Source organism: Schistocerca americana, chromosome 2 (genome assembly GCF_021461395.2).
Source record: "Schistocerca americana isolate TAMUIC-IGC-003095 chromosome 2, iqSchAmer2.1, whole genome shotgun sequence".
NCBI lineage: Eukaryota > Metazoa > Arthropoda > Insecta > Orthoptera > Acrididae > Schistocerca > Schistocerca americana.
In genome coordinates this window covers 412,101,912-412,129,048 of record NC_060120.1, presented here as the reverse complement: position 1 = coordinate 412,129,048, position 27,137 = coordinate 412,101,912, and the positions used below count along the sequence as shown (strand labels likewise).

At 42.8% G+C, this 27,137-nt stretch overlaps 1 protein-coding gene across 2 annotated transcripts in view; it reads right to left on the bottom strand.

The window, feature by feature from the left end:
* Positions 1-25,604, bottom strand: part of LOC124595952 — a 34,119-nt gene extending 8,515 nt beyond the window's left edge. The window contains exons 1-4 of one of the 2 annotated variants that reach the window (XM_047134874.1): positions 25,511-25,604; positions 23,120-23,216; positions 13,793-14,053; positions 5,946-6,075 (exon numbers count right to left, since the gene is read on the bottom strand). In XM_047134874.1, coding sequence (XP_046990830.1) covers positions 5,946-6,075; positions 13,793-14,053; positions 23,120-23,152 — 424 coding nt within the window. In that variant the 5' untranslated portion in view covers positions 23,153-23,216; positions 25,511-25,604. The remainder of the gene's footprint in view (positions 1-5,945; positions 6,076-13,792; positions 14,054-23,119; positions 23,217-25,510) is intronic. The other variant, XM_047134875.1, reaches the window with a different exon arrangement.
* Positions 25,605-27,137: the final 1,533 nt, after the last annotated feature.

Here is a 27,137-nt window from a genome sequence, read left to right as displayed (position 1 = left end):
TTGAGGGCCATTCCTGGCACAAAGTAACAATGCGGACGCGATCGAACAGCGGTATTGACCGTCTAGTCATGGTTGAACTACAGACAACACGAGCTGTGCACCTCCTTCCTGGTCGAATAACTGGAACTGACGGGCTGTCGGACCCCCTCCGTATAATAAGCGCTGTACGTGCATGGTTGTTTACATCTTTCGGCGGGTTTAGTGGCATCTCTGAACAGTCAAAGGGACTGTGTCTGTGATACAGAGTCAAACGTCTATCTTCATAAGTTCTGGGAACAGGGGTGACGCAAAACTTTTTTTGATGTGTGTTTTAGTGGAGCAGCAAGTTCAGCGGTAGTGGAACTACTGCCAATAGTAACTTTATTAATCTTGAGTCAGTACTGCTTATTCACATTGTCTCCACATATATCGAGAACATTTTCATTTCTTTTAATCCTCTTTTATTACTATCTGCCACATTAAAATTTGTATTATATCTTAGGTAACTCTGGTGTCAAACCCTGGTCCGATGTAATCCAATGAGGTAAAATGAATAAATAAATAGAATAAATACTGTTCCCATATACGTTCATTAGTCGTTCCTCTAAGAAAGAACCTGCAGCTGTTAATTTGTGTTCATCGATGTGAACGTACGTGCTCATGGCTGATGAGACTGTTAATATAATAATGATTAAATGCCGATGCTTCTGCAACAACGGACAAGTTTTTGAAGTGTTCATACAAAGCATTAGAGTTCACGCAAATCAAGGTGCAGAAAAGTGTCTAAAACTCGAAATTGTCAGTAGTGGGATATGTGGAGAAAAACTGCAAGGGTAGACGAATGGGAAAAGGAACTGGTATATTAGCCGTGGTAGACAAGAAACTAAAATCTACCTAGACAGAAATTGGAGCTGCGTGCGCGTTCGTCTGGACGAACCACGCTATAAGGGTGCGCATAAACTTACGTCCCCGTATCAACCAGCAGACGTAATGCTACATTTAACAAAAAACTTCAGACAACAAAGCAGTTCGCTATTAAATACATTCCCCAGTCGTACCGTTATCGCTTAGGAGACTATAATCTTAAGACAATCTACTGGTTTAATTACAATTTCGTTAGCAGTGGTCATTAGAAGACATCCTGCGCAGCAATACTAAATGTCTTCCCGGAAAACAATTACTTTGAATATGTCGAAAGACCCTGACGGAAATCTATTACGTGCTTAGAATAAAGAGAATACCGTTTTGGAGTGATTGACTTACATTACTTCATTTCTTTCATATTTCTTGCGAAAAATCATATGCAAATTTTAAAATGTCGCAACAGGTCCCGCCCAGCCAGTGGTCATCTTCGAACAATAGATAAGAAGAAGGAACAAATAACTGTTCTGTAATCTACAAAATCTGCCAAGTAACTACGAAACGATGAAAAGCAGTGAAACAATACGTGAAGCACACGCGGTTTCCGCAACGTTGTCCTCTATATTCATCGCTGCAGTGGGTAAAGGTCGACGTTTTGCTGGTGAAACTACTGATAAACGTCTGCATTCGCGAGACGAATATCTGTTTCTGCAGACTTTTATAATTAAGTTTATGAGAATAATCATGTATGATTTGTAAACAATCTTGAAAAACTTCATACATATACCAGAAACACTTTATGCAAATTTTAGTATGAATAATAAGGGTAGAAGCATAACTGGGGGAGGGGGGGGGGTATATGATGGTTCCAAGGAACAGGTTAATGTGTGTACACTAATCAAGGAAATTACCGAATATGAATCTTCTGCTTTCTTGTTTCGTGGCTGCGTGTCGCATCGGCGAAAGGTCCACATGGTTATTAACATGTTTAGCATGGTTAATTTAAAGGTTGGGCAGATGTCGCCACCCCCGGGACGGAGTACGTGTACTCCAGCTCTAGCGTATTGTATTTGAAACTTGAGAGTGAGCATCAGTGTTCGAAGTGTTTGCGGATAGTGTAACTGTTTAAAATGGAATCGCTGTACTATAGGTCTAAATGTAATGATACCTGGATCCTACACGCACACTGTGACAGAATATTTCAGCGGCCCAGCTGGACGATATCTTCAAGTGAGAACACTATTTGCTAATTTCGCCTGAGATTGGTCTTACCCAGAACGGTGGCCCTATTATATGCCACGGAAGTCCAACAACGTGTGCGTCAGAAATCATCAATTCTGCCCCTTAACAAAAAGTGAGCAAACCAAGAAATAATGGTGCAAGTAATAGAAACGACGAATCGCTAGCGAATATATGGATCGATACATTCTGCCGACAGAGTAAAATCCCGTTTTCTTTTTTTAATGTTATGTAGCCCTTGTCTCTCAGTATAATGTTATCCTGTCAGTCTAATTTCGAAGGATTCGAGACACAGGGGCAACTATCGTTTCGCTGTTGGGGTTGTGTGTTAAACGGACCACTCGAAATTAGACAACCAGCTAATATAATGAGATTAACCATTTTTGAAAACATTGTTTAAGAATGTCAGCGATCACAGTCTAATTTTTGAAATTCATTGTAAAACAGGCTAGATCTCGAGAGACATTTATTGCAAGGTGACTGGCTTCGTTCATCACATGGACATCTTGAGACCTTCAACCAGATAGATGCGCGTGCGCAGCCATTGTCCATGAATGTAATGATGATAATGTGATGATCGAAACCTGTCTTCTATTAAATTAAGTGCCTCGCAATCTAGACTGCTTTTAATTAACTGGTTTAGCTCCCGCTGCTTCGCTCGCGTAGACTGTATGGTCTCACAGATTTTTGTTATTTCTGTTCTTCTTTGATCGAATTTTTATATTGCTTACAATTTGCAACACATAAACTTTTCACGCTAATTAAGGAAATAGAAGCATCTTCTTTCCCCAACGTACTTCTCACCAAAAAGCGATCCTGGTAGTAGGAGTCCAAGATTTTTGTTAATCATGATTTATTCGTCCTTTTGGCGGTATTTCCGTGGAAACTTTCATCCTCTAATACATATTACCTTATATCTAACCGAGGAGTGAAACAGCCATTTTCATAGATATAGCTTTAAAAATATTTTATAAGATTTTTCATTTCATTGTCATCCCCTATTTCATACCATTTAGTGATTACATTTAAAAAAAACAGTGAATAACCTTCTTGTGTATTTATAACAGAGACGCCAAATACTCATTTGCATAGATTTATCTTTGAAAATGTTTTCATAATGAAATAATTTCACAAAACTTTCATTTCCTATTTCACTCCTGGGGTAAAACCTCCAAAATCATTGAAACACGTTACTTTTTTTTCTAACAGAGAAGTAAACACTGATTTTCAGAGCGGTAGTTTTAAAAATGCGTAAGTAGTTCTTTAATAAAGATTTACTTTCAGAAAAGCTTTCAGCCTCTACTTTATCCCATTGGTGATTGAATTTCGAAAAATGCTGAAACACGTGCTTCTTATTCCTATCTCAAAAACCGAATACAATGTTCGAAGTTCTTGCTCCAAAATTGCCTTAACAGCGACATTACAGGCATTTCATTCCTAGTTTCACCGCTTTTGGAGTGAAAGTTCGAAAAGCCCTTTCTTAAACAATGCTTACAACATAAGATCCACATACTCTCCAAATTTAAAATTTGTATCCTTAGCAGTTTTGGGATGGTCGGTGACGAGTCTGTCAATCACGACACTATATATACAGGGTGTTACAAAAAGGTACGGCCAAACTTTCAGGAAACATTCCTCACACACAAAGAAAGAAAATATGTTATGTGGACATGTGTCCGGAAACGCTTACTTTCCATGTTAGAGCTCATGTTACTACTTCTCTTCAAATTACATTAATCATGGAATGGAAACACACACCAACAGAACGTACCAGCGTGGCTTCAAACACTTCGTTACAGGAAATGTTCGAAATGCCCTCCGTTAGCGAGGATACATGCATCGACCCTACGTCGCATGGAATCCCTGATGCGCTGATGCAGCCCTGGTGAATGGCGTATTGTATCACAAAAAATCGTTCAAATGGCTCTGAGCACTACGCTGTAACTTCTGAGGTCATCAGTCGCCTAGAACTTAGAACTAATTAAACCTAACCAACCTAAGGACATCACACACATCCATGTCCGAGGCTGGATTCGAACCTGCAACCGTAGCGGTCGCTCGGTTCCGGACTGTAGCGCCTAGAACCGCACGGCCACTACTGCCGGGTATTGTAACACAGCCGTCCACAATACGAGCACGAAGAGTCTCTACATTTGGTACCGGGGTTGCGTAGACGATAGCTTTCAAATGCCCCCATAATTGAAATTCAAGAGGGTTGAGGTCAAGAGAGCGTGGAGGCCATGGAATTGGTCCGCCTCTACCAATCCATCGGTCACCGAATCCGTTGTTGAGAAGTATACGAACACTTCGACTGAAATGTGCAGGAGCTCCATCGTGCATGAACGACATGTTGTGTCGTACTTGTAAAGGCACATGTTCTAGCATCACAGGTAGAGTATCCCGTATGAAATCATGATAACGTGCTCCATTGAGCGTAGGTGGAAGAACATGGGGCCCAATCAAGACATCACCAACAATGCCTGCCCAATCGTTCACAGAAAATCTGTGTTGATGACGTGGTTGCACAATTGCGTGCGGACTCTCGTCAGCCCACACATGTTGATTGTGAAAATTTACAATTTGATCACGTTGGAATGAAGCCTCATTCGTAAAGAGAACATTTGCACTGAAATGAGGATTGATACATTGTTGGATGAACCATTTGCAGAAGTGTACCAGTGGAGGCCAATCAGCTGCTGATAGTGCCTGCACACGCTGTACATGGTACGGAAACAACTGGTTCTCCCGTAGCACCCTCCATACAGTGACGTGGTCAACGTTACCTTGTACAGCATCAACTTCTCTGACGCTGACATTAGGGTTATCGTCAACTGCACGAAGATTTGCCTCGTCCATTGCAGGTGTCCTCGTCCTTCTAGGTCTTCCCCAGTCGCGAGTCATAGGCTGGAATGTTCCGTGCTCCCTAAGACGGCCATTAATTGCTTCGAACGTCTTCCTGTCGGGACACTTTCGTTCTGGAAATCTGTCTCGATACAAACGTACCGCGCCACGGCTATTGCCCCGTGCTAATCCATACATCAAATGGGCAACTGCCAACTCCGCATTTGTAAACATTTCACTGACTACAAAACCACGTTCGTGATGAACACAAACCTGTTGATGCTACGTACTGATGTGCTTGATACTAGTACTGTAGAGCAATGAGTCGCATGTCAACACGAGCACCGAAGTCAATATTAGCTTCCTTCAATTGGGCCAACTGGCGGTGAATCGAGGAAGTACAGTACATACTGACGAAACTAAAATGAGCTCTAACATGGAAATTAAGCGTTTCCGGACACATGTCCACATAACATCTTTTGTTTGTTTGTGTGTGAGGAATGTTCCCTGAAAATTTGGCCGTACCTTTTTGTAACACCCTATATATATATATATATATATATATATATATATATATATATATATATAGAGAGAGAGAGAGAGAGAGAGAGAGAGAGAGAGAGAGAGAGACAGTGAGAGAAGCATCAGATTGTATTGACCCCAGATACTCACTAGCGTTTCTAGCAACTTTCACCGTGGGGCTCTGTACCCTCACTTTGTGTAAGGGGCTAGGAGCAACGATTTGTGGCGCTCGCGCTGTTGGTTTTCCGTGGCGTATAAAAGGTCCGCCGTTTTGTCAAGGCGCTCTTAGATCCGGATGCAGACCTGACTGTAATATCGACAAGTACAACGTCCTGAAAGTAGATAATAGTGAGTGCCACGTGACGTGGTGGATAGTTCCTACCGGTCACTCTGAAAGCGTTATAACGCCAAGTGTGTGGGGCGACATGCTGTGTGGCGACACCTGTTGCTGGCGCAACAAGTGCCTGGCTGCTGTGGGCTGCGCTGCGCCGCGCCGGCCTCACCTGTGAGGGTGAGGGTGAGCGAGACGCTCTCGCCGCCGCCGCACGAGTAGCTGGCCGCGTGCTCCACGTCCAGCCGGTAGCCGCCGGGCTGCCGCTCCGAGCCCTGCTCCACCGCGTCCGCCGACTCCACCTGCTCACCACAGCGGCCCTCAGCACTGGTTTTCCGTATGTTTACTACTGTTGTTTGCGTTAACATGCAGTCATATTTATCAGCGCCAAAACTCGAATATGTATCATACAACTTATAAAGCGGTAAACCCAGCAAATTAAAAAAAAGTGCACTCATGAATAACTGAACTGCGAGGGGCGTTCAGTGAGTGATGCCACCCATTTTTTTTCTCATCCAATTTCAGTTACAAAAATGCGGAATTTGTTGTGGGGCATCGTGGAATATTTCCGCTTCAGTCCATATAGTTTCATGAAGTTCCGATAGGTGGTGGCGCTATTCGTAGCCTTCAAAATGGCGCCTGTAACGGATGTGCCTTCCAAGCAGAGAGCTGTTACAGAGTTTCTATTGGCGGGAAACCAGAGCATCGCAGATATTAATAGATACATCCAGAAAGTATACCGAGATCTGACAGTGAACGTAAGCGCAGTTAGATAGGCGCGGCGTCTGCCATTACTGCAAGGTCTCGTAAACCTGTCCGATCTCCCGCGTGTCAGTCGGCCGCACACATTTCTTCTGCACTGCTGGAACGTGCGTACACTCTTATTCGAGGTGGTCGAAAGATCACAGTCAAACATCTCACTGCTTAGATGGACGTGTCTGTTGGTAGTGCTGACACGCTCGCCCAGCAGTTTGAGTTCTCAACAGGGGGTGCCCGCTGAGTTCCTCGTTGCCAAGCAGGACCATCTGTGCGGAATTACTGCGCGTTACGAGGTTGATCATGACAATTTTTTGTCGAACATCGTCACGGGCGATTAAAAATGCGTTTATCACTGTGAACTGGAAACAAAACGCCAATCCATGGTGTGGCGTCACACCATCTCTCCTCCTAAGAAAAATTACAAAGTGGCACGCTCAGACGGTAAAGTCATGCCGACAGTCTGTGTCGTGTCCTCCGTCATGGTGAAACGGTCGACTCTGAAGTGGATTTTCCCATACTCAGAAAACTGGAGAAATGAGAACAGTGTGTTCGTTACCACAAAAACTGCAAAGGGTCTCCTCCTTTCCTATGACAACGCAAGGCCTCACCTAACTGTGCGTGCTCGAGAGGAGCTCACAAAACTTCATTGGACTGTTTTCCGTTCCGTAGTCCTGACCCCTCACCTTCCCATTTCCATCCGTTTGGCACAGTGAGTTATGCACACCGCAGGAAGCAGTACGAAGACGATGGTGAAGTTACTGACGCAGTAATACGTTGACTCCAACGTCACCAGCGGAGTGGCAGCATACCTGGTATACAGGCGCTCCCAGTAAGGAATTATAATGAGCTTATGTCGAAATATGGTTTTGTAGCCGAGAGGGTGGGCAATAATATTGCGTATTGAAATCCTGAATATAGCGTACCTGTATTTCTAAAAAGCGTGTTGCATTACTTACTGAACGCCCCTCATATGTATAGCAGCTGTGACGTGAAGGCAATAGGCTTTTCACGTGACACTTGTGGAGATTGTGCAGTGGAAACTTCGATCCGGGATACTGACAGTGCCTAGACTCGTGAGCAACATCGAGTTGATGAGAAGGGTTGCCGATGAGTTCGCAGGTTGTAACAATCCGTGCGTGGAGACAATCAACACCCGGTATTGAGGCCGCTCGGTTTTATGAGTCCTGGTACACTTCGGGAGGTGCCTGTGGCAGGATACGAGTCAGCCAAAAACAACATGCATCCAGTTTGCGACCATGTACGTCTACATCTACATCACTATTCTGCAATTCACACTTAATTTCGTGGCAGGAGGTTCGTCGAATCACCTTCAGGATATTTCCCAACGTTTTACTCTCGAACGCCGCGCGGGGTAAAAGAACGCCTATAGCCTTTCTGGCTAGCTCTAATTTCTCTTTTATTACTCACTTTCGTTATGTAGGTTTGGGCGCCAACAAAACATTTCTCTTTCGGAGAAGGAAGTTGGTGACAGAAATTTCATCGAAAGATACCGCAGTAACGGCAAATGCCTTTAATGATTGCCACCCCAACTCGGTTATGATATGCGCGGTACACACTCCCCTGTTTTGCGATGATGCAAAACGAGCTGCTCTTCTTTGAACTTTCCCGATATACACCGTCAGTCCTCTCTGGTAAGGATCCAGCACAGCGCAGCAATTCTTCAGAATAGGACGGACAAACGTAGTGCAGGCAGTCTAGTAGATTTGTTGAATGTTCTAAGCGTTCTGCCAACCAAACGCATTCTCTGGTTGGCCATTCCTACAGCATTATCTACGTCGTTGTTCCAGTTCAAGTTGTCAGTAATAATAATCCCCAAGTGTTTAGTTGAACTGACATCCTTTCGATTTCCTTTATATTTGTGCAATTTATCGTGCAACCGAAATTCAAGTGATTCCTGTTAGTACTCATATTTCTCATTGTTTAGAGCTAATCCGCATTTTCCGCACCAGATATCTTGGCTAAATGTGCAGTTGGTTTTCATGTACTGATGATTTGACGAGACGGTAAACGACAGCATCGGCTGCGAGACATGTAAGACAGCTGTCAGATTGTCTCCTAAATCTTTGATATGGATTGAGAACAGCAGAGTGCCTATAACACATCCTTGAAGAAAGCCAGATTTCACTTCGCTTTTACTCGATGACTTTCCTACAGTTACTGCGAGCAAGTCACCTTTCAGGCAATTAATGGATGTATTATAATTTGACTGATCTTTACGCATGTTGGAATGGAATTGTGGAAACGTCCGTCATCGCCTAACACCGCCGAACGAACTACTAACCTGTCCACCAATCTCATACATCACTTACAGTTCCGCGCAAAAAATCTGCACCTTCGATGAAGGTGCCTGAACTGTTATTATGGTAAGAGAATTTATGACGCTATAGGCTGAGAGGCTGAAATTTAAGAGAGTAGTAAGGAAGAATCAATGCACAAAGAAGGAGGATATGAAAATACTAAGGAATATAGACACACGCTTGAAGTGCTCTGAGCCTATATATTCTGCAATAATGAATTGCCCAATAGGCTGTTCGGTTCAAGAGGAATGGACATCTGAAAAAGGGCAATCACAGTATTTGGAAAGAGTGCCGCAAGAGCAAGAAATTAGCTGTGAAGAAACAAAGCCTAACAGATGAAGTACTTCAGCTAATCGACGAAAGAAGGAAGTACAAAAATTTTCACAGAAATTAAGAAATACAGAAATACAAGTCAGTTAGGAGCGAAATAAATAGGAAGTCCAGGAAATTAAGGCAAAATCGAAGACGAAATGGTTGTCGGAAGGACTAACTCAGCATATAGAAATGTCAGATCAACCTTCAGTAAAATTCAAAGCATTAAGAGCATATGGGAATTCTATTTCGAAATGCAGAGGAGAGAGGAAAAAATGGTTCAAATGACTCTGAGCACTATGCGACTTAAGTTCTCAGGTCATCAGTCACCTAGAACTTAGAACTAATTAAACCTAACTAACCTAAGGACATCACACACATCCATGCCCGAGGCAGGATTCGAACCTGTAACCGCCGCGGTCGCTCGGCTCGAGACTGTAGCGCCTAGAACCGCACGGCCACTCCGGCCAGCAGGAGAGAGGAGATAGGTGGAAAGAGTGCATTGAAGGCCTCTATGACAGGGAAGTTTTGTCTGATGTGATAGCAGTAGTAAGGCACATAGGTGTCAAATACATAAGATACAACGCGCCTGAAGTATTTCCTTGGCTGAGATTTGAAACCGCTTAAAATCGGCATTCTGCCTGCCATATGCAAAAAACCAAAGGTCCTTCACGCGACTCGAGCGTATGATCCGTGTGTGGTTCACTTCCCTCCCTCGCAAACAACAGTACTACGCGTTATGAATCTATAAACCAGCAGGTTATGGTACTACGTCAAATAGGAGAGATGGAAATGTAACGTGGCGGACGTGAACTGCATCCACTAAATAACGCAAACTATTCATGGATATTTTATATTTTAGTGTCAGTGATTACAGTTGTCCCCGGTGGCTCGTTACTCTGGTTTATGGTTGGATCTGTACTGCAGTAAAGATATCTGAACATAACTAAAAAAGTCGACGGCATAAGCTAAATGTCTTGGTTGTTCCTTTCACTCAAGATCTTTCCTGTTGAAAACTGTTGGTCCGGTTCTGCCTCGGGTTTGCAGCAGAGGTGACAAAAGTCATGCGATACCTCCTAGCACCCTGTCGGACGTACTTTCGCCCTGATTAATGCATCAGCTCGACATGGCATGGACTCAGCAAATCGTTGACCTTCGCGGGCAGACTCGTCACCTGACGGACAGCAGCGTTCGTATTGCATAAAGCCAAAACTATAACCGCTGATGTTAACCTTTTTTCGGTGACGCATCGATACGGGTGACACTCCTATTCCGACACTCCATGCCAGCAAACTATGCCTCGAAACAAAAGTTTTTGAGAGCACGTTTATTTTATGTTCACACCATCTTCAGATGTCTACGTGTCATGAACATTGTTTCCTGCCTTACTGCGTTTTCAGCAGCTGCCTTAACCCTTCAACTTCTTAATGTTCAATTGGTATTGTTCCAAACTCCATGCCTTATAAATACCTTAAGATTCAAAATATTTAAAAAAAATTACTTTTCTACCCCTCGCTAAAACTTAATTATTTGTTACACTTGCGTTCATGGGGCCAATATGACCCGGGGGGGGGGGGGGGGGGGGGGAGGGTTAAAACTTCACAGAACGTACAAATATTATAGTCTGGGTACATGACTGTTCTCTATACTTAACGATTTTTCATGACGAAGTAAATACCTGATTCTTTATTGTTGGAATGTGCGAAGAATACGCAACAATGCAAGTCGCTGATTGCGTTCTACAATATTTGAACATTATAACTAACAGTTACATTTTATCAACTGTTAGTCGTGCCGAGTGGCCGCGTGGTTAGAGGCACAATCTCACGGATTGCGCGGCCCCTCCCTCCGGAGGTTCGAGTGCTCCCTCGGGCGTATGTTGGTGTGAGTGTTGTTTTTAGCATAAGTTAGTTTAAGTAGTTTGTAAATCAAAGGACCGATGACCTCAGCAGTTTGGTCCTTTAGGAATTCACACTCATTTGCTCATCAGCTGCTGTGTGCAGACTCAGTTCAGGTATCTATCGTAGTAATTTCTGGATGGCTATCATGACAAAACCAGTTGTTTCTGATGAGCAATAGGAATCATTAGTAAATGCACCTGACACCGATAAGAATATTTCTGAAGGAGAAAATTACACTAGTGATGACAACATTCATTATTCGTCTGATTCAGAAAACGTTTCAGATACTGAAACTCCAAATGACACTGTGCAAGCTGTTCAGCTGATTCGGTCTAAGGAGAAAAAAAAAATCACGTGGAGTTCAGAACTTTTTGCGCAGACTGGTAGAACTTACATCATTGTTGAGAGTGTTGGCATGTAATACTGTAAATTTTTTTGATCTTGTAAAATATAAACCTGCATTTAGAAATATAATAAATTTTAATAACATACCGTGCCTTTAGATAATATGTGATCACATTTTTTAAGAGAGGTAGCAGGGTTAAGACTTCCGTTCCAATATTCTGCAACACATTAGTGCAGGAACGATATTCACGACACGTAAATAAATGTAACCATCTGAAGGAGGGATACCAGGCACCTTGAAATGTCGTCGTGGACAAAAACACACCTATAAAAGCGAATGGTTGTAGCTAACTCACTGTAAATTACCTTCAATTCCAACAGTTGTAGTGTCCTACACTGAAGAACCAAAGAAACTGGTACACCTGCCTTAACATCCTGTACGGCTCCAGGAGCACGCAGAAGTGCCGCAATGTGACGTGGCGTGGACTCGACTTAAGTCTGAAACAGTGCTGGAGGAAACTGACGCCATGAATCCTGCAGGGCTGTCCGTAAATCCATAGGAGTAAGAGCGGGTGGGGATGTCTCCTGAACAGCACGTTGCAAGGCATCCCAGATATGCTCAATAATGTTCATGTTTGGGGAGTCTGGTGGCCAGCGGAAGTTTTTAAAGTCGAAGAGTGTTCCTGGAGCCACTCTGTAGCAATTCTGGGCGTGTCGGGTGTCGCATTGTCCTGCTGGAACTGCCCGAGTCAGACGGAATGCGCAATGAATAGATGCAAGTGATCAAACGGAATTCTTACGCACGCATCACCTGTCAGAGTCGTACCTAGATGGATCAGGAGTCTCATATCGCTCCAACTGCACAAGCCCCACACGATTACATAGCCTCCACCAGTTTGAACAGTCCCCTGCTGACATGGAGGGTCCATGGGTTCATGAGGTTGTCTCCATACCCGTAGACATCCATCCGCTCGATACAATCTGAAACGAGATTCGTCCGACGAGGAAACATGTTTCCAGTAATCACCAGTCCAACGTCAGTGTTGACGGGCCCAGGCGAGGGGTAAAGCTTTGTGTCGTGGACTCATCAAGGGTACACGACCGGCCCTTAGTCTCCGAAAACTGATATCGATGATGTTTCGTTGAATGGTTCGCGCGCTGACACTTGTTGATGGTCCAGCATTGAAACCTCACTTCTGTCACGTTGAACGATTCTCTTGAGTCGTCGTTTGTCCCGTTCTTGCAGGATCTTTTTTCCGGCCGCAGGGATGTCGGAGATGTTTTCACGGATTCCTGATATTCACGATACACTCGCGTAATATTCGCACGGGAAAATCGCCACTTCATCGTTACCTTGACTGTTAACACCACGTTCAGACTCGTTTAAATCTTGATAACCTGCTGTTGTGGCAGCAGTAACCGATCCTACACTTGCTGTCTTATATAGGTGTTGCCGACCACAGCGCGGTATTCTTCCTTTTTACATATCTCTGTGTTTGAATACGCATGCCTATACCAGTTTCTTTGGCCCTTCAGTGTAACAGTCTTCTCAGTCCCGCCCACGAATCTCTACCGCGGGGCCGCGCGGGATTAGCCGAGCTGTCTAGGGTGCTGCAGTGATGGACTGTGCGGCTGGTCCCGGCGGAGGTTAGAGTCCTCCCTCAGGCATGGGTGTGTGTGTTTGTCCTTAGGATAATTTAGGTTAAGTAGTGTGTAAGATTAGGAACTGATGACCTTAGCAGTTAAGTCCCATAAGGTTTCACACACATTTGAACATTTTTCTAACGCGGGGACGATTGCCCACGTTAGTTATGGGGCCACTTCATTGTCCGTCAGTCTAGTGAGACTCCTCTCTCTCAGGAACCGGTAAAAAAGTATGAGGTTGAAATTCATAACAAATAATAATGTCCAAGATCTCTTGGCCGTGTAAAAGGTTTAAGCTTCGGAGTCAATGCAAGATACGACCATTTACGTAATATATTTTGATATTCGCGAACTCACTCATCAAAACATATGAATGAGCTATGTATACAGATAATTAAGTCTGTAGGGAATCCTCAGATCGCTAAGTTCTACTCGCGCTTGTATAACTTTTATTGTCAGTCCATATGGAATGCTTTAAAAGATGGGTGGCACCACGTAACGCTACATGCAATTCCTAGGGAAGATAGTGTTGTTTATCTCTCGCAAAATACTACTAGTGCAGAGACAATTTATGGAGCACCTGGTTTAGCCTTTGATATTTCGTACTACGACACTAGGAATTCTAGTAATGTGATACTCGACTGTGGACCCTGGCGGCCGTGTTCAGTCTCCTCCTAAAACGACTCCGCCGCACTTGTGACGCGTCCCTTTGCTCTCGATTGCAGGATGAAGTTATTTACCTCGTCCGTCCACACACCAGACGAGTTCCTCGCACTGCGCAGCGTCATGGAGAAAGTGGGGACAGCGCACTCTGACAGTGGCCGCACGTCGTCAGCAGTGGTGGTGGTCGTCGTCGACTGCCTGGTCGTTGGCACGGTGTACGTCGTCAGCCTTGTCGATGTTCTCGGGGTTGCCTGCGGCGTCGGCGTCGATGGCGCCGTCGTCAGTGGAGACGCATACAGTTTCTTATCCACCACCGTCGTAGAAGTGGCCACCGCCACCTGGAAATTCATGTCAATTCAAATGTGTTATGTAAAAGCTAAAAGCACGTCAAGAGTTTTCAATACGCATTCAACTTAATTTGTTTTGAAACACCTTTATCGGCGCGGAACATTAAGTGTACTTTGCAAGTGGGTATCTACTGTCTGATCAAAGTATCTGGACACACATTAGAGGACAGTAATGTAGGGTGCGTCTACCGTTAGCCTTTACGGCGGACAGAGTTCTGCTGGGAACACTTTCATGTTATGTCTGTGAAGGATTGGCAACTAATTCTTCGAGAGCAGAAACCGGAGATGATAGGATATAGGACGTTGGGGTCTTGAGCGAATTCCACGTTCTGATTCGTCCCAAAGAGAACCTCTGAGAAAGCCAGTCAATTTCAGGAATGTTATTGTCAATAAACTATTGCCTCAGATACTGCTTGATGGACATGGAGAATTGTCACGCTGACACAATAATCGTCTCTCAACTGTCCCTCTGCCGTACACTGTACGCAGTCCTGTAAATGATTTTTATACCCTTCTAAACATAGCATTTTCTTAAGCTGACAAACGGACCACATTCTAACCACGGAAGACACCCCTACTCGGTAATACCCTCTGTACTTTACTGTAGGCAAGGCACATGATGGCATGCAAAGTTTTCCAGGCATTCGCCAAACCAAAAACCTTTCATCTTACTGCCACAACACTTAGCGTGATTCATCACTCTGATGCTTCCCAGGCACCCACTGTTCAGTAACGTCCCTTTTCACACACCTGAAGCGCCACTTAGCTTTAAATACGAAAAATGTGGCTCCTCGACTGTGGTACCCCTTTCTTTCTAACTCCCTATTCACTGCCATTCCTCTAACTGCACCGCTGGCAGTACTTTGGAACTCGCGACTTCATTTCATGCGAGATTATGCAATCACCCTACAGAATGCCCGACAGTCTCTGCCCGTCATTACATGAGGTATTCCTGTTCTTGGTTCACAGGTCGTTGTTCATTCGCATTCCCACTTGACGGCCACGTTACCCACTGTACCTGATGGATTCGTTATTTAGGTGACATTCGGTGGCAAACGCAACTTCGAAGTCACTGAGCTTTCCTGGGCACCTCACTCTGCAGTTACTGCGTGTCTAGTGACAATAAAATGCAATCCGCCCCCTTTCACGCTGCTGTATCGGCCCCTCGTGGCATCCAATGCTCAGTTCCACACTATACAGGAGCGTCCTGATCATTCTGGTCAAATGATGCAAATACCGTGATTGGCAGTAGTGCGGACACGTAAACAGATCTCAATACGTGTAACGTTATACAGGAGGTTCATTTAATAAAAATCCGAAGTTTTAAGCAATCATTTTAATTGAATCAACTTTGGGCTTTTGGTGAAACATTCTAAATTAACTAAACAAACACTGTTTCTTGCCTTGTTTCATTATTTTATTATTAATGTTATCGCACAACCTAGGTTTCGGGTTATAAGCCCATTTTCAAGTACATTACTGATTTCCAAAGAATCAGCACGTAGTTTGGGGGGGGGGGGGGCGGCATAAATTTCCTGGACGTTAGCTTAAAGACAGAAGACAGTAGCAATAAATTTAAAATTTACCGAAATGATTCCTTCACTGACACTTTCATCCCGACTTCGTCTCTACATCCTAAAACCTGCAAACAGGTAATAGTACATTGAGCTACAAAGTTGAAATGATTATCTCTGCATTGTCATCACGTTTATCTGTGCATTATCATCTTTGTGAATCAGTAATGTACTTGAAAATGGGCTTATAACCCGAAACCTAGGTTGTGCAATAACATTAACAATAAAATAGTGAAACTACGCCAAAACAGTGTTTAGTTAATTATAAGGAATCTAGTATCTAGTACGAGAATAGTACACAACATTTATTTTTCATCGTAATCCCCCTCAAATTCCATACATTACGACAGTGCTGGAGAAGCTTCTCAATTCCACGTACGAAAAATTACTGGGAGCGTGTGCATAACCAATTATGGACTTGTGCCTGGACCTCGTCATCAGCAAACCTTGGACAGTAAGAGCTTCTTTCAGTGGATGAAAAATGCCATAATTTGAAGGTGCAGATCCGGGTAATACGAGGAGAGGCGTAGGGAAATTAACTTCAGTTCTCCCTGCATATTTACATGCATCTTTCATTCATTTCTGATGTCAAATGTTTTAGACACTTACTTGAACAGTAGTACACCATGAATAATGTGACGGGCTGATCCGACGCTAATGTTCATCCGTGCTGCAATATCACTTACGGCAATACGCCTATTTCCCAGTATGAACTCATCACCTCTCGCAGTGATCATCTCCGTGACTGCCAAGACAGAGAGTTCTGGACGTGGCGACTCATGAACGCTTCTTACATGCCATTTGAACTTATCCGCCCGCTCGTGGACTTTTGTTGGCACTGCCATCCGACGGTGAATTTCGATTGATTCCAGCCCTTCAGCTAACGGAAATCTAATGACACCCCGCTGCTAGGATGGCACCATCTTGTTTCACTGATTCTCAGCATCCCATTCACGCGGCAGGCTTGCCAGTCTCGTCTGATAATAGTTCTGGGACACGAGCAAAAAATAACGAAGAACCACAAACTCTGCTGAAGTTTTGTATTTCTCATTCAACTTTCTCAGTTATTCCTTGAGTGGACCTTGTATGATCTAACATTATCTGCAGGGTGATTTAAAATGTTGCGCGAAGACTCAGCTTTTTCGGTTATTTATTGAATGGACCTCGTATGGTTTAAAAATGTCTGCAGGGTGATTTAGAAGGTTGCGCAAAGGCTGAAGTAGTTGACAGAGGAGCCGAAATGTAACAATTATTGAATAGGAAATTACTCTCTTGAAAGTAATCGTGATCCAGTGACAGGTTTGTAATGTCAGGAACAACAACCGAAGCATACGTGCCGCAAGTTCAGCAAAGATAAGATGTTTCTGTGTACGTACAACTACTTGTGAGGACATAACAAAAGCCTCGTATACGCGACACCTGTTCACGACGCAGAAACACTTCTCACCAGGATACTTGCAGCGTTTGATGATATTTACGCGATGCCTGGTATACATGGTGGACTGCGCCATATTTCTTTTGGAAGGTGTTATGCCTGTGCAGATCGTGATGGTAGCGGGTGGGACGCCTTCTGTAATGCACTGTACTACACTGTAGAGAAAACAGTACACTATCTTTTCTGAACCTAAGGGGCGTTTATATTGATTGTCGTTGTTTCGGTCACTCCAGAGCTTTCACTGGCTCACGATTGCTTCCAAGGTCCTTAGTACCTGTTTGAAAGTTATTGTATTTCGACTCATCTACCAGCTTCTTCAATTTGTGTTCAAACTTTTGAATCACTCTGAATAAACGAAACCTCTTACGAAAGCTCAACGGCCACTTCAGAAGTGACAGGAGATACAGAAGAACAGTCCTGTCTTACTAATGCAAAACAATGTAATCGTGTGATATTTTTTGACCTTTCTTGCATATACACTCCTGGAAATGGAAAAAAGAACACATTGACACCGGTGTGTCAGACCCACCATACTTGCTCCGGACACTGCGAGAGGACTGTACAAGCAATGATCACACGCACGGCACAGCGGACACACCAGGAACCGCGGTGTTGGCCGTCGAATAGCGCTAACTGCGCAGCATTTGTGCACCGCCGCCGTCAGTGTCAGCCAGTTTGCCGTGGCATACGGAGCTCCATCGCAGTCTTCAACACTGGTAGCATGCCGCGACAGCGTGGACGTGAACCGTATGTGCAGTTGACGGACTTTGAGCGAGGGCGTATAGTGGGCATACGGGAGGCCGGGTGGACGTACCGCCGAATTGCTCAACACGTGGGGCGTGAGGTCTCCACAGTACATCGATGTTGTCGCCAGTGGTCGGCGGAAGGTGCACGTGCCCGTCGACCTGGGACCGGACCGCAGCGACGCACGGATGCACGCCAAGACCGTAGGATCCTACGCAGTGCCGTAGGGGACCGCACCGCCACTTCCCAGCAAATTAGGGACACTGTTGCTCCTGGGGTATCGGCGAGGACCATTCGCAACCGTCTCCATGAAGCTGGGCTACGGTCCCGCACACCGTTAGGCCGTCTTCCGCTCACGCCCCAACATCGTGCAGCCCGCCTCCAGTGGTGTCGCGACAGGCGTGAATGGAGGGACGAATGGAGACGTGTCGTCTTCAGCGATGAGAGTCGCTTCTGCCTTGGTGCCAATGATGGTCGTATGCGTGTTTGGCGCCGTGCAGATGAGCGCCACAATCAGGACTGCATACGACCGAGGCACACAGGGCCAACACCCGGCATCATGGTGTGGGGAGCGATCTCCTACACTGGCCGTACACCACTGGTGATCGTCGAGGGGACACTGAATAGTGCACGGTACATCCAAACCGTCATCGAACCCATCGTTCTACCATTCCTAGACCGGCAAGGGAACTTGCTGTTCCAACAGGACAATGCACGTCCGCATGTATCCCGTGCCACCCAACGTGCTCTAGAATAGCACGTATAGTGGGCATCAACTACCCTGGCCAGCAAGATCTCCGGGTCTGTCCCCCATTGAGCATGTTTGGGATTGGATGAAGCGTCGTCTCACGCGGTCTGCACGTCCAGCACGAACGCTGGTCCAGCTGAGGCGCCAGGTGGAAATGGCATGGCAAGCCGTTCCACAGGACTACATCCAGCATCTCTACGATCGTCTCCATGGGATAATAGCAGCCTGCATTGCTGCGAAAGGTGGATATACACTGTACTAGTGCCGACATTGTGCATGCTCTATTGCCTGTGACTATGTGCCTGTGGTTCTGTCAGTGTGATCATGTGATGTATCTGACCCCAGGAATGTGTCAATAAAGTTTCCCCTTCCTGGGACAATGAATTCACGGTGTTCTTATTTCAATTTCCAGGAGTGTAGTAAGTCTGTAGTTACAGCACAATTAATCGTCTGAAATAAAATAAACTGTCCTGTATTCGCAGCTGTCGTGTTGATAACCATAATATATTCAAAAGAAGTATCACGTATATGTAAAAATGAAGTATAAACAAAATGTCAGTTTGTTTTTCAGAAAGGATTTTCAACGGAAAATGGTGTATATGCTTTCAGTGATGAGATATTAAATGCTCTGAATAACCGAACATCACCCATTGGAATTTTTTGTGATCTCTCAAGGGCTCTCGACTGTATGAGTCATGAAATTCCTCTAGATAAGCTTATGTGTTGTGGTATGAGGGGGACAGTACACAAATGATTTAATTCGTATTGATCTGGAAGAATGCACGTTGAAATTAACAGTACAGCCAGTTTGCAAAAATCAGCAGATTCCTCTAACTTGAGAGGACCAAGAATGGTGTCTCAGAGGCTTCAGCATTGAATACTTTGTCGTTCTTAATATATGTTAATGACTTGCCGCTCCACATTCATGAAGATGCAAAGCTAGTTCTTTTTGCTGATGATGCAAGTGATGAAATTATAAATGATGTACTTCAGAAAATTATTATGTGGTTCTCTGCTAATGGACTCTCACTAAATTTCGAGAAAACAGTACATACAGTTCTTTCCAGTAAATGGGGTAACGCCGTTGATAAATATAGACTTTGAACAGAATCTGTTGCTGAGGCAGAGTATTTAATATTTCTGGGTGTGTGCATTGATGAGAAATTGAATTGGAAGGAACACATTGATGATCCACCGAAACGTTTAGGTTCAGCTACTTACGCTATTAGGGTTATTGCAAATTTTGCTGATAAACATATCAGTAAATTAGAATACTATGCCTATTTTCATTAAGTCTTTCACATGGCATCGTATATTGGAGTAATTCATCATTAAGAGAAAAAGTATCCATAGCACAAAAGTGTGTATTCAGAATAATAGCTGGAGCGCACCCAAGATCACCTTAAAGACATTTATTTAATGAACTCGGGATATTCACAGTACCTTCGCAAAAACATATATAGACTTATGAAATTTGTTATTAATAACTCACCCCAGTTCAAAAATAATAGGAAAGTGCAAAAAAGGAATTATATCGTGTAAAGATAATGTATGTTAAACTGACACGTTCCACATCATTACAAAATGTTGTACTCATGATCTATGGAACAAGTACTAATTGAATGCAATATAATGTATTAATTAGTCGTGAATATAAAATACTTTGTTTCTTTGTTTTAAAGAATGCTCATTGATAAGTAATTGAAAGGTGTGTACCAAAATTCTGTACTTTCGATTCTCGCAAATCGTGCTGCCCAGCTTAATGTCACTTTCTGAAGGACCAGCAAGAGTTCCAGTTGCCTTCAATACATATCATTTACTAAAAGGTTTCGGGTGTAATTCGAAACATTTGAGCTTAGTGTAGTGGTTAGACACACAGTGCCAATAACTCTTCTATTTCCTACCGGTTACAGTTAGTAAATATTTCGTTTACCTGCAAGGTAGGAACTTCGATTACTGTGAACGCCATTTGGGAGCATTTGATACGGATAGGTAACTTGTAATATCACGTATGTCTCCGTGTCTGGACCACTTCAGTACGTGGAATAAGCCCAGTGAGAAAGCCAGTCGGCTGACTCTTGGTCCTAAGAAAAAGCAATACGCTTGATTTTGGATATGCCACTTTGTAGGACGTGATGTTTGTTATTTTCAAAGGTAAAGTTGTCCTCAGCGTGACGCTTGGTTTGAACACTGAACAGCATTGATCTATAACGTTTATTAGAGTCAAATTCTCGCGTAACATCTTTAATGCCTAATATGGTTTTGATTGCTACCTTATTGTAACTAGCCCGTGAATAATTCTTCGCCTTAGACCACGTTAGACTTTGCGGCAGGTTACTGTTTATCTAAGGCTTCTATCTGAAGAGTCTACTTAAAAGAAATACGAACTTCCACAAATAAACGTTTAGAAAGTTGCATTCAGCTATGCGAGAAGAGCATAGAACGTCTCCAACATTTAAAACTTTGTCTCCAATATTAGAAACTTTTCTGTAGTGTGTTACTGCGATAGCCGCAGGAATTTAAGAATGCCATTTAAACAATCCGTTTGATGCTAAATATGTAATGATGATTGCATTTGCCAGAGACCATGTAATTATTTCTAACAGCGATGGGGACTTACAGAGTGCCACACACAAACATTTTTCAGCTCAACTGCACAGTCATGGTATTATAACAAACTACCATGATACTATTGCACTTAGAGAGTCAGAAGCAATTAAATGCAGAAAACTTACTCAAAATGGGCAAACTCGTTTCATATACGAGGATACATAATACCGTCTAAGCGGAAGTGCACATCAGAAATTTTACGAAACGATGGCTCTTCCTAATATTGTGAGATTTCAGTTCTAACGAAAGACAAAGATTCTCATAGGAACAAAAGAATACTGAGGGAGAGATCGACAGAACTGTGGAATTAAGGGCAGAATCAGAAACAGAAAGTATACGAAATCACTTACAGGACTGCAGAAGGAAGTGGACACATCTCTTGGACAGTGTTTTTACAATGTGTTAACGATAGTGTAACAGGATGTGGATGTTCTCGTGTTCAAGTATCGTGAGGCAAGGCTCGTTTTTCAACGAAGCAACTGCGATGGAGTAGTTGACTGTTCACAAGACAGAAATACAGGCCTAAACACGTTACTGCACTACTTATCATTAACAGCAGTAAAATACCTACCTGTGTTGTTTTCGACTCTTTTCAATCATATAAATGTTGGTATATTAATTCCGTTCTTTCCTATATACTGAATGGTACTTAAGTCGCCGAAACCATTTCATGAATTTGTGAGTACTACCACATCGAAAACTGTTTTTCCTACTGCAGATTGGCCGGTTAGTTTCAAGGTCTATATCTTATTGTGACGTAAATATTAGTCTTCGATATAGTTTTTTATTGATTGCGCTCAGCTACATGGTCATCAGCTTCCTAGCTGGATGTAAACATACACACTGTGCTAGATTCTTTTATGTGTTTGTCTATTTTTTGTTTGTCTGTTGTCGATGTATTATGCTCGCAGTAAAAGGTCGTAACAAGGTGATAAAATTGTCTGTCATAGTGCTGTTAAAAGAATTACTGTTTGTTGCGCGTATGAAGAGTCTTGGGGGAGACGGCTGGATATTTTTAGCAGTTATTCATACATGAGATTGCAGGTTCGAGTGCTGTTGTCCACGTCTCTTCCCTTACACGCCGCATTCAATCTAAAACAATTCTGCTATTTCAACACTTCCAAAAATACTAATAAAGGTCTTGACGCTCATCTTTGTTCTCATGAAATAATAACGGTTTATTGCGTCTCTTGTACTCTTCTCCACATAACATCAAAAGAAGCGAACAGAAAACTGTAGTTACGCTTAGTTACGAGTAAATCACAGAGAGAGTAATTTTCCTAGTTAACGATATTATTATCATAGAGTTTCTCAGATAACGTCTTTGCCTCTTAGCTTTCTCACAGTCGATTCAGTACATTACGTATTTATCACACTACAAAACCTGGCGGTGTGAAAATTATCTGTTCTCGTAAGCGAAAGTTCATGGGGCGTGTCCTCAGCAACGCGCATTAGATTCCTACGGAACATCTGGCTGTGCCAACACAAGTATATGTTAATAGCCCCCATTGTTTGAAGAAACGTCTTAATGACAGACTGCTTGCTATACAGTTGGCTGAATACTCAAACAAAAATCAGGGAACGGGCCACCGACTTATAGCTCCTTGACTTCCTCCCCCCAACACAGGTAGGCGGCCCGACGTGTCCTAAAGATTTACAGTTGTCAGTTAGGGAGGTAGACAGGTCTCTATCCAATCATAGTGTATCATGTAAGCGTATGAAACATATGGAGTTAAAATATGTTACGTCGAAGCTGATTTTTTTGTGCTTCACGTATTGGTGTATCATCCCGCTGGAAAAGGGAACTGTATGTCACTGAACAGTATCCTGCTCTTGACCTCGTGAGGATCGATGTTATTTTCGTTACAAGTCTTGACAGTAATGATATACAGATACAACAGTCCAAACTCGTTTGTATATTGGTAAGTTCTGTATTGGTGACTTACGCAAAAACTGAGCACCAACACTGCGCAGAGCATCGTGCCGCTGTATAGAAACTAGGAGACCGTAATTAGCTGTACTGCTGGTTCCTGTGATGCAGATCTGAAACACAAGAAAACCACATTAAAATAGCTGTCCTCGCAGCAATACATTGAGACAGACTAACACATATTCAGAAAGATTTTCATTTTACCATTTCACTTTTCGTTATTACAGAGAGAAACCAGAAATATTTGACAAATGTAATGATCAATAAGACAACCCCGTATATAAATGTATTATGCTGGTAGCCGTCCATGCAATTACTTTTGAGCAAAGTTATCGGAGAATATATGACAGAGAATGACAAAATATGTGTTGTCGCCATCTAATAATGTAAGCGTAAGAGCAAACGAATTTGTTGTATATTAAAAAAACATCTTATGGCTACATTTGCAACAGGAACAATTCTTAATACTTCAGTAGAGAGACAGAGAAACAGTCTTGGTTGTTCCACACGAATTGTTTGCACAAATGTTCAAGCACTTCACGAATTGTTCCAAGGCTCATTAACGTATTAACCTGTTTCACAAAAATGTTGGATTTCATCTTTACATTCAAGTTACCTATCACGATTTACCTGTGAAGCAATTGTATTTTTCATTTTCTATGCTACGAGGACTATAAGCGCCAGAGGTAAGACCATTCAACACAGCAGACTTACGTGCAATTACTGTGCTACTTATTTGGTAGGACTTCAATCAATAACAATTAACCAGAATTCAAAGAAACGGAGGAGAAATATCAATAGCAGCTTATAGGTACAACACAACTGAATTTGAGATAAGTACAGTTTAATTTGAGAATACGTGGACATAGGAAAGAAGTCTGTTGCGAAATGAAAGAACGAAGTACCTTGTTGAACAGCTACATAATAGATGTCACTGCTTATAAGCATATATAAAGAGAATATTAAACTGAATATCAATCAACATATTATAAGGCAATCTATCTGAGCTAAATAATTTAGCACAGCATTTAATGAAATAAAAAATAAACAAACTGGAATAAGGGAACATGTTGAACAAAGGAAGAAAGTTAAGGGAAAACGGTGATCAGTTATTCCATTTTATTTGACATTGCTGTGAAACTAACGTTATAAAGATCAGTTACGAGAACAGTTACTGAGAAAACTTATGAGAAAAGGGGTCGTCCTCACGTATTAAAATAATAATCTTACTTGGTTTCTCATAACATAAAATTCAGTTTAAATTCTGGATGAAACAGAAATAGTTTGTAAAGACAGTTATGTTTTATTATTTTGTAGATCGCATAATATCACTATTAATAACAATATCACCCAAAATGGAAGTAGCAAATTTAGAGTGTTCGGTAGTAAATTTCTCTTTTTGAGTATTTAACGTACATCTTGCCAAAAAATTTCAAAATTTAGATTTAAGTGCTCCAAGAAATATAACATGAACTGTATGATATTAGTGTGGTAATACATGTATATGGAAGAACACATGAATAAATTGTCGTGTATCATAATCCTAACGGTATAGAAATGTAGACACGATATAAATATATGCTAAATATAAACATTCTTAGAAATAAAAAAAACTGTAACACAGATATAGATACCAAATTCGGAACGTTTCAATTCGGCTAAAATCGCAGTGGTTTTCATGAAAGCTTAACCGCAAATGGCCAAAGATTTACCTCTGAATCTCAATTGAAGTTAAAACTTAAAAAAATAATTTTTTGTGTAAACAATGCAGAGAGTAACGTTATAAAAGACAGAGTGTTACAAAGCAAATTGGCACTCAAGAATATTTCCGGATATGGAAGAAATTGTTCAAATAATTTAAGTGTTTATTTCACAGCAGTGAATGTTGGATGTTAGACAGGTAGAACTGTAAGGCGAATGGTTGAATTGTGGGTACAGGGGGAGCTATTACAAATAGTATGACAAGAAAATTAAGTACAAGCTACTGGAAATGACGAAATATAAACGATAACTCTTAAAAAAGATCACTAAGAGAACTACCATTCCCATATTTCAAGAAGATGACTAAAATTGAAATAACAGCATTGATCTAGAAAGGAGCATCTTGTTGATACTCGTGTTGATGTTGCATCTTAATACAAAATACTGAAAAAATATCTGGGAACGGAGGTTAGTGTCAGTAGCGATTAGACAGACGCTTTTGAGCCTTCATAAGCTCTACCTTCAGCTAGCTGCCACTTTGGCGTGCTGTCTTCTCTTGTGACAAAGTAAATGACGTGAAAGGAGCAATACTAATTCGAAAGTTAACGTCTTATGAAATTCGCTTTCTTTGTCAACAAGTTCTCAATGTTTTAGGTACTGAAAGATAATGCCACAGCTTGCGGAAACAAAACGTTTTACCACTTACCAGAAGTCTTATGAAAAGGGTCAATCGTGCCGGCGAGCTGTACCAGGATGGATGCGAGGCGCTGTTCCGCCCCCGCACGGCACCTCACAGTTCATTAGCTCCTTCCCCCCTCCTTCCCCTCCCCTCCTCCACCTTATCGGCTTATTGGCTCCTCTCCGGATAAGTCTGTTGCCGCCGTCCCTAAGCTCTCCACCAGAGCTTTCTGACGTCATGTCTGTTTACACGGTAACACGTGCCGCGGTAGCTGTTTGTGTCCAGGTCGCAGAATACCTGTCAGATCGTAGTCATAAGTTTCCGCGTCAAGCACACTCTCGGTGGGGGAAAATAAAATGGCTAATACGTTTAACGTTATGTGCGCATTTAGACAGGAAATGGACTTGAAACGCCTTCTGTTAAAGTGAAACGTTGCGGAGCTCACGCCACAAACGCTGCCGGGCTTCAGAATACCCACATTTACCTCTATTTCATACAATTCCATATTTTAGAAGCACTCATTCACACCACTAAGTTATGGAGGGGCTTTAAGAAATGTGTTCCACATTCTTTCAAGAGGTACTATGTATAATATTTTTCCGGAAACAGTTACTTATTGAGACATGAAACTTTCTATTCAATGACAAGCGTCTCTCTGTTGACGCTACATGAGGTTTTCAACGTGGCTACCACCCATATATACGTATCCTTGATCCTTATTCCTAAAATCATCTCGAATTCCTGCAAACTCGTCATATGAATAGGACACACAATCCTGCAACGTGTTAACGTTGGTTTACATGGAGTACCAAACAGCTATAAATATCCCCACAGCCATGAATCTCAGGGCTTGTGTCAGCTGTACAGGAATTCCGTGCTACTACACCTCCTCGACCAATTCGTCGCTCATCAGTCGTTTAACGTTTGTGTTAGCTACTATCACGCGATGTGTAGACTACGAGCTTGTGTCCCGTCTTGCATAAACCGCACTCGTCGTCTTCAAGTTCTTCAGTAGGACTGGTATTTTGCCACGCAGAAAGAAATAAACCTCGTCTCCTAATTTGTGCTCTACCCATGTAGGCTCCCATGAACAGTGCCTGCCACGTATTAATACTACAGTGAGCATATTACCTACATCGCCATGGTCACCCAAGGTTTTGCATCTGACAGCATGCTGCTTTTGCATTAATTTACTATTCCATTCATCAGTGTACAAATGTGTGAACTTTGGATCTTGCCGGCTGGAGTGGCCGAAAGGTTCTAGGCGCTCCAGTCTGGAGCCACGCGAACGTTACGGTCGCCGGTTCGAATCCTGCCTGGGGCATGGGTGTGTGTGATACCCTTACGTTAGTTAGGTTTAAATAGTTCCAAGTTCTAAGGGACTGATGACCTCAGAAGTTAAGTCCCATAGTGCTCAGAGCCATATGAACCATTTAGAGTCAATTTACAGAGCTGGAACCTGGAATCAGCCCATATCGCAACAAGTATTTTTCCCGGACATGTATCCATAGTACTTTTTTCTAGTTTTCACTGTTACCATCTCCTGTAAGAATATGAGGCTTTTTTATCCAAGAAGCATTATCTAATGTGAGTCTGATCCATAGTTCCGAGGATGGCAACGGCGAACTACATGCACTACGAGCCGTATCTCTTG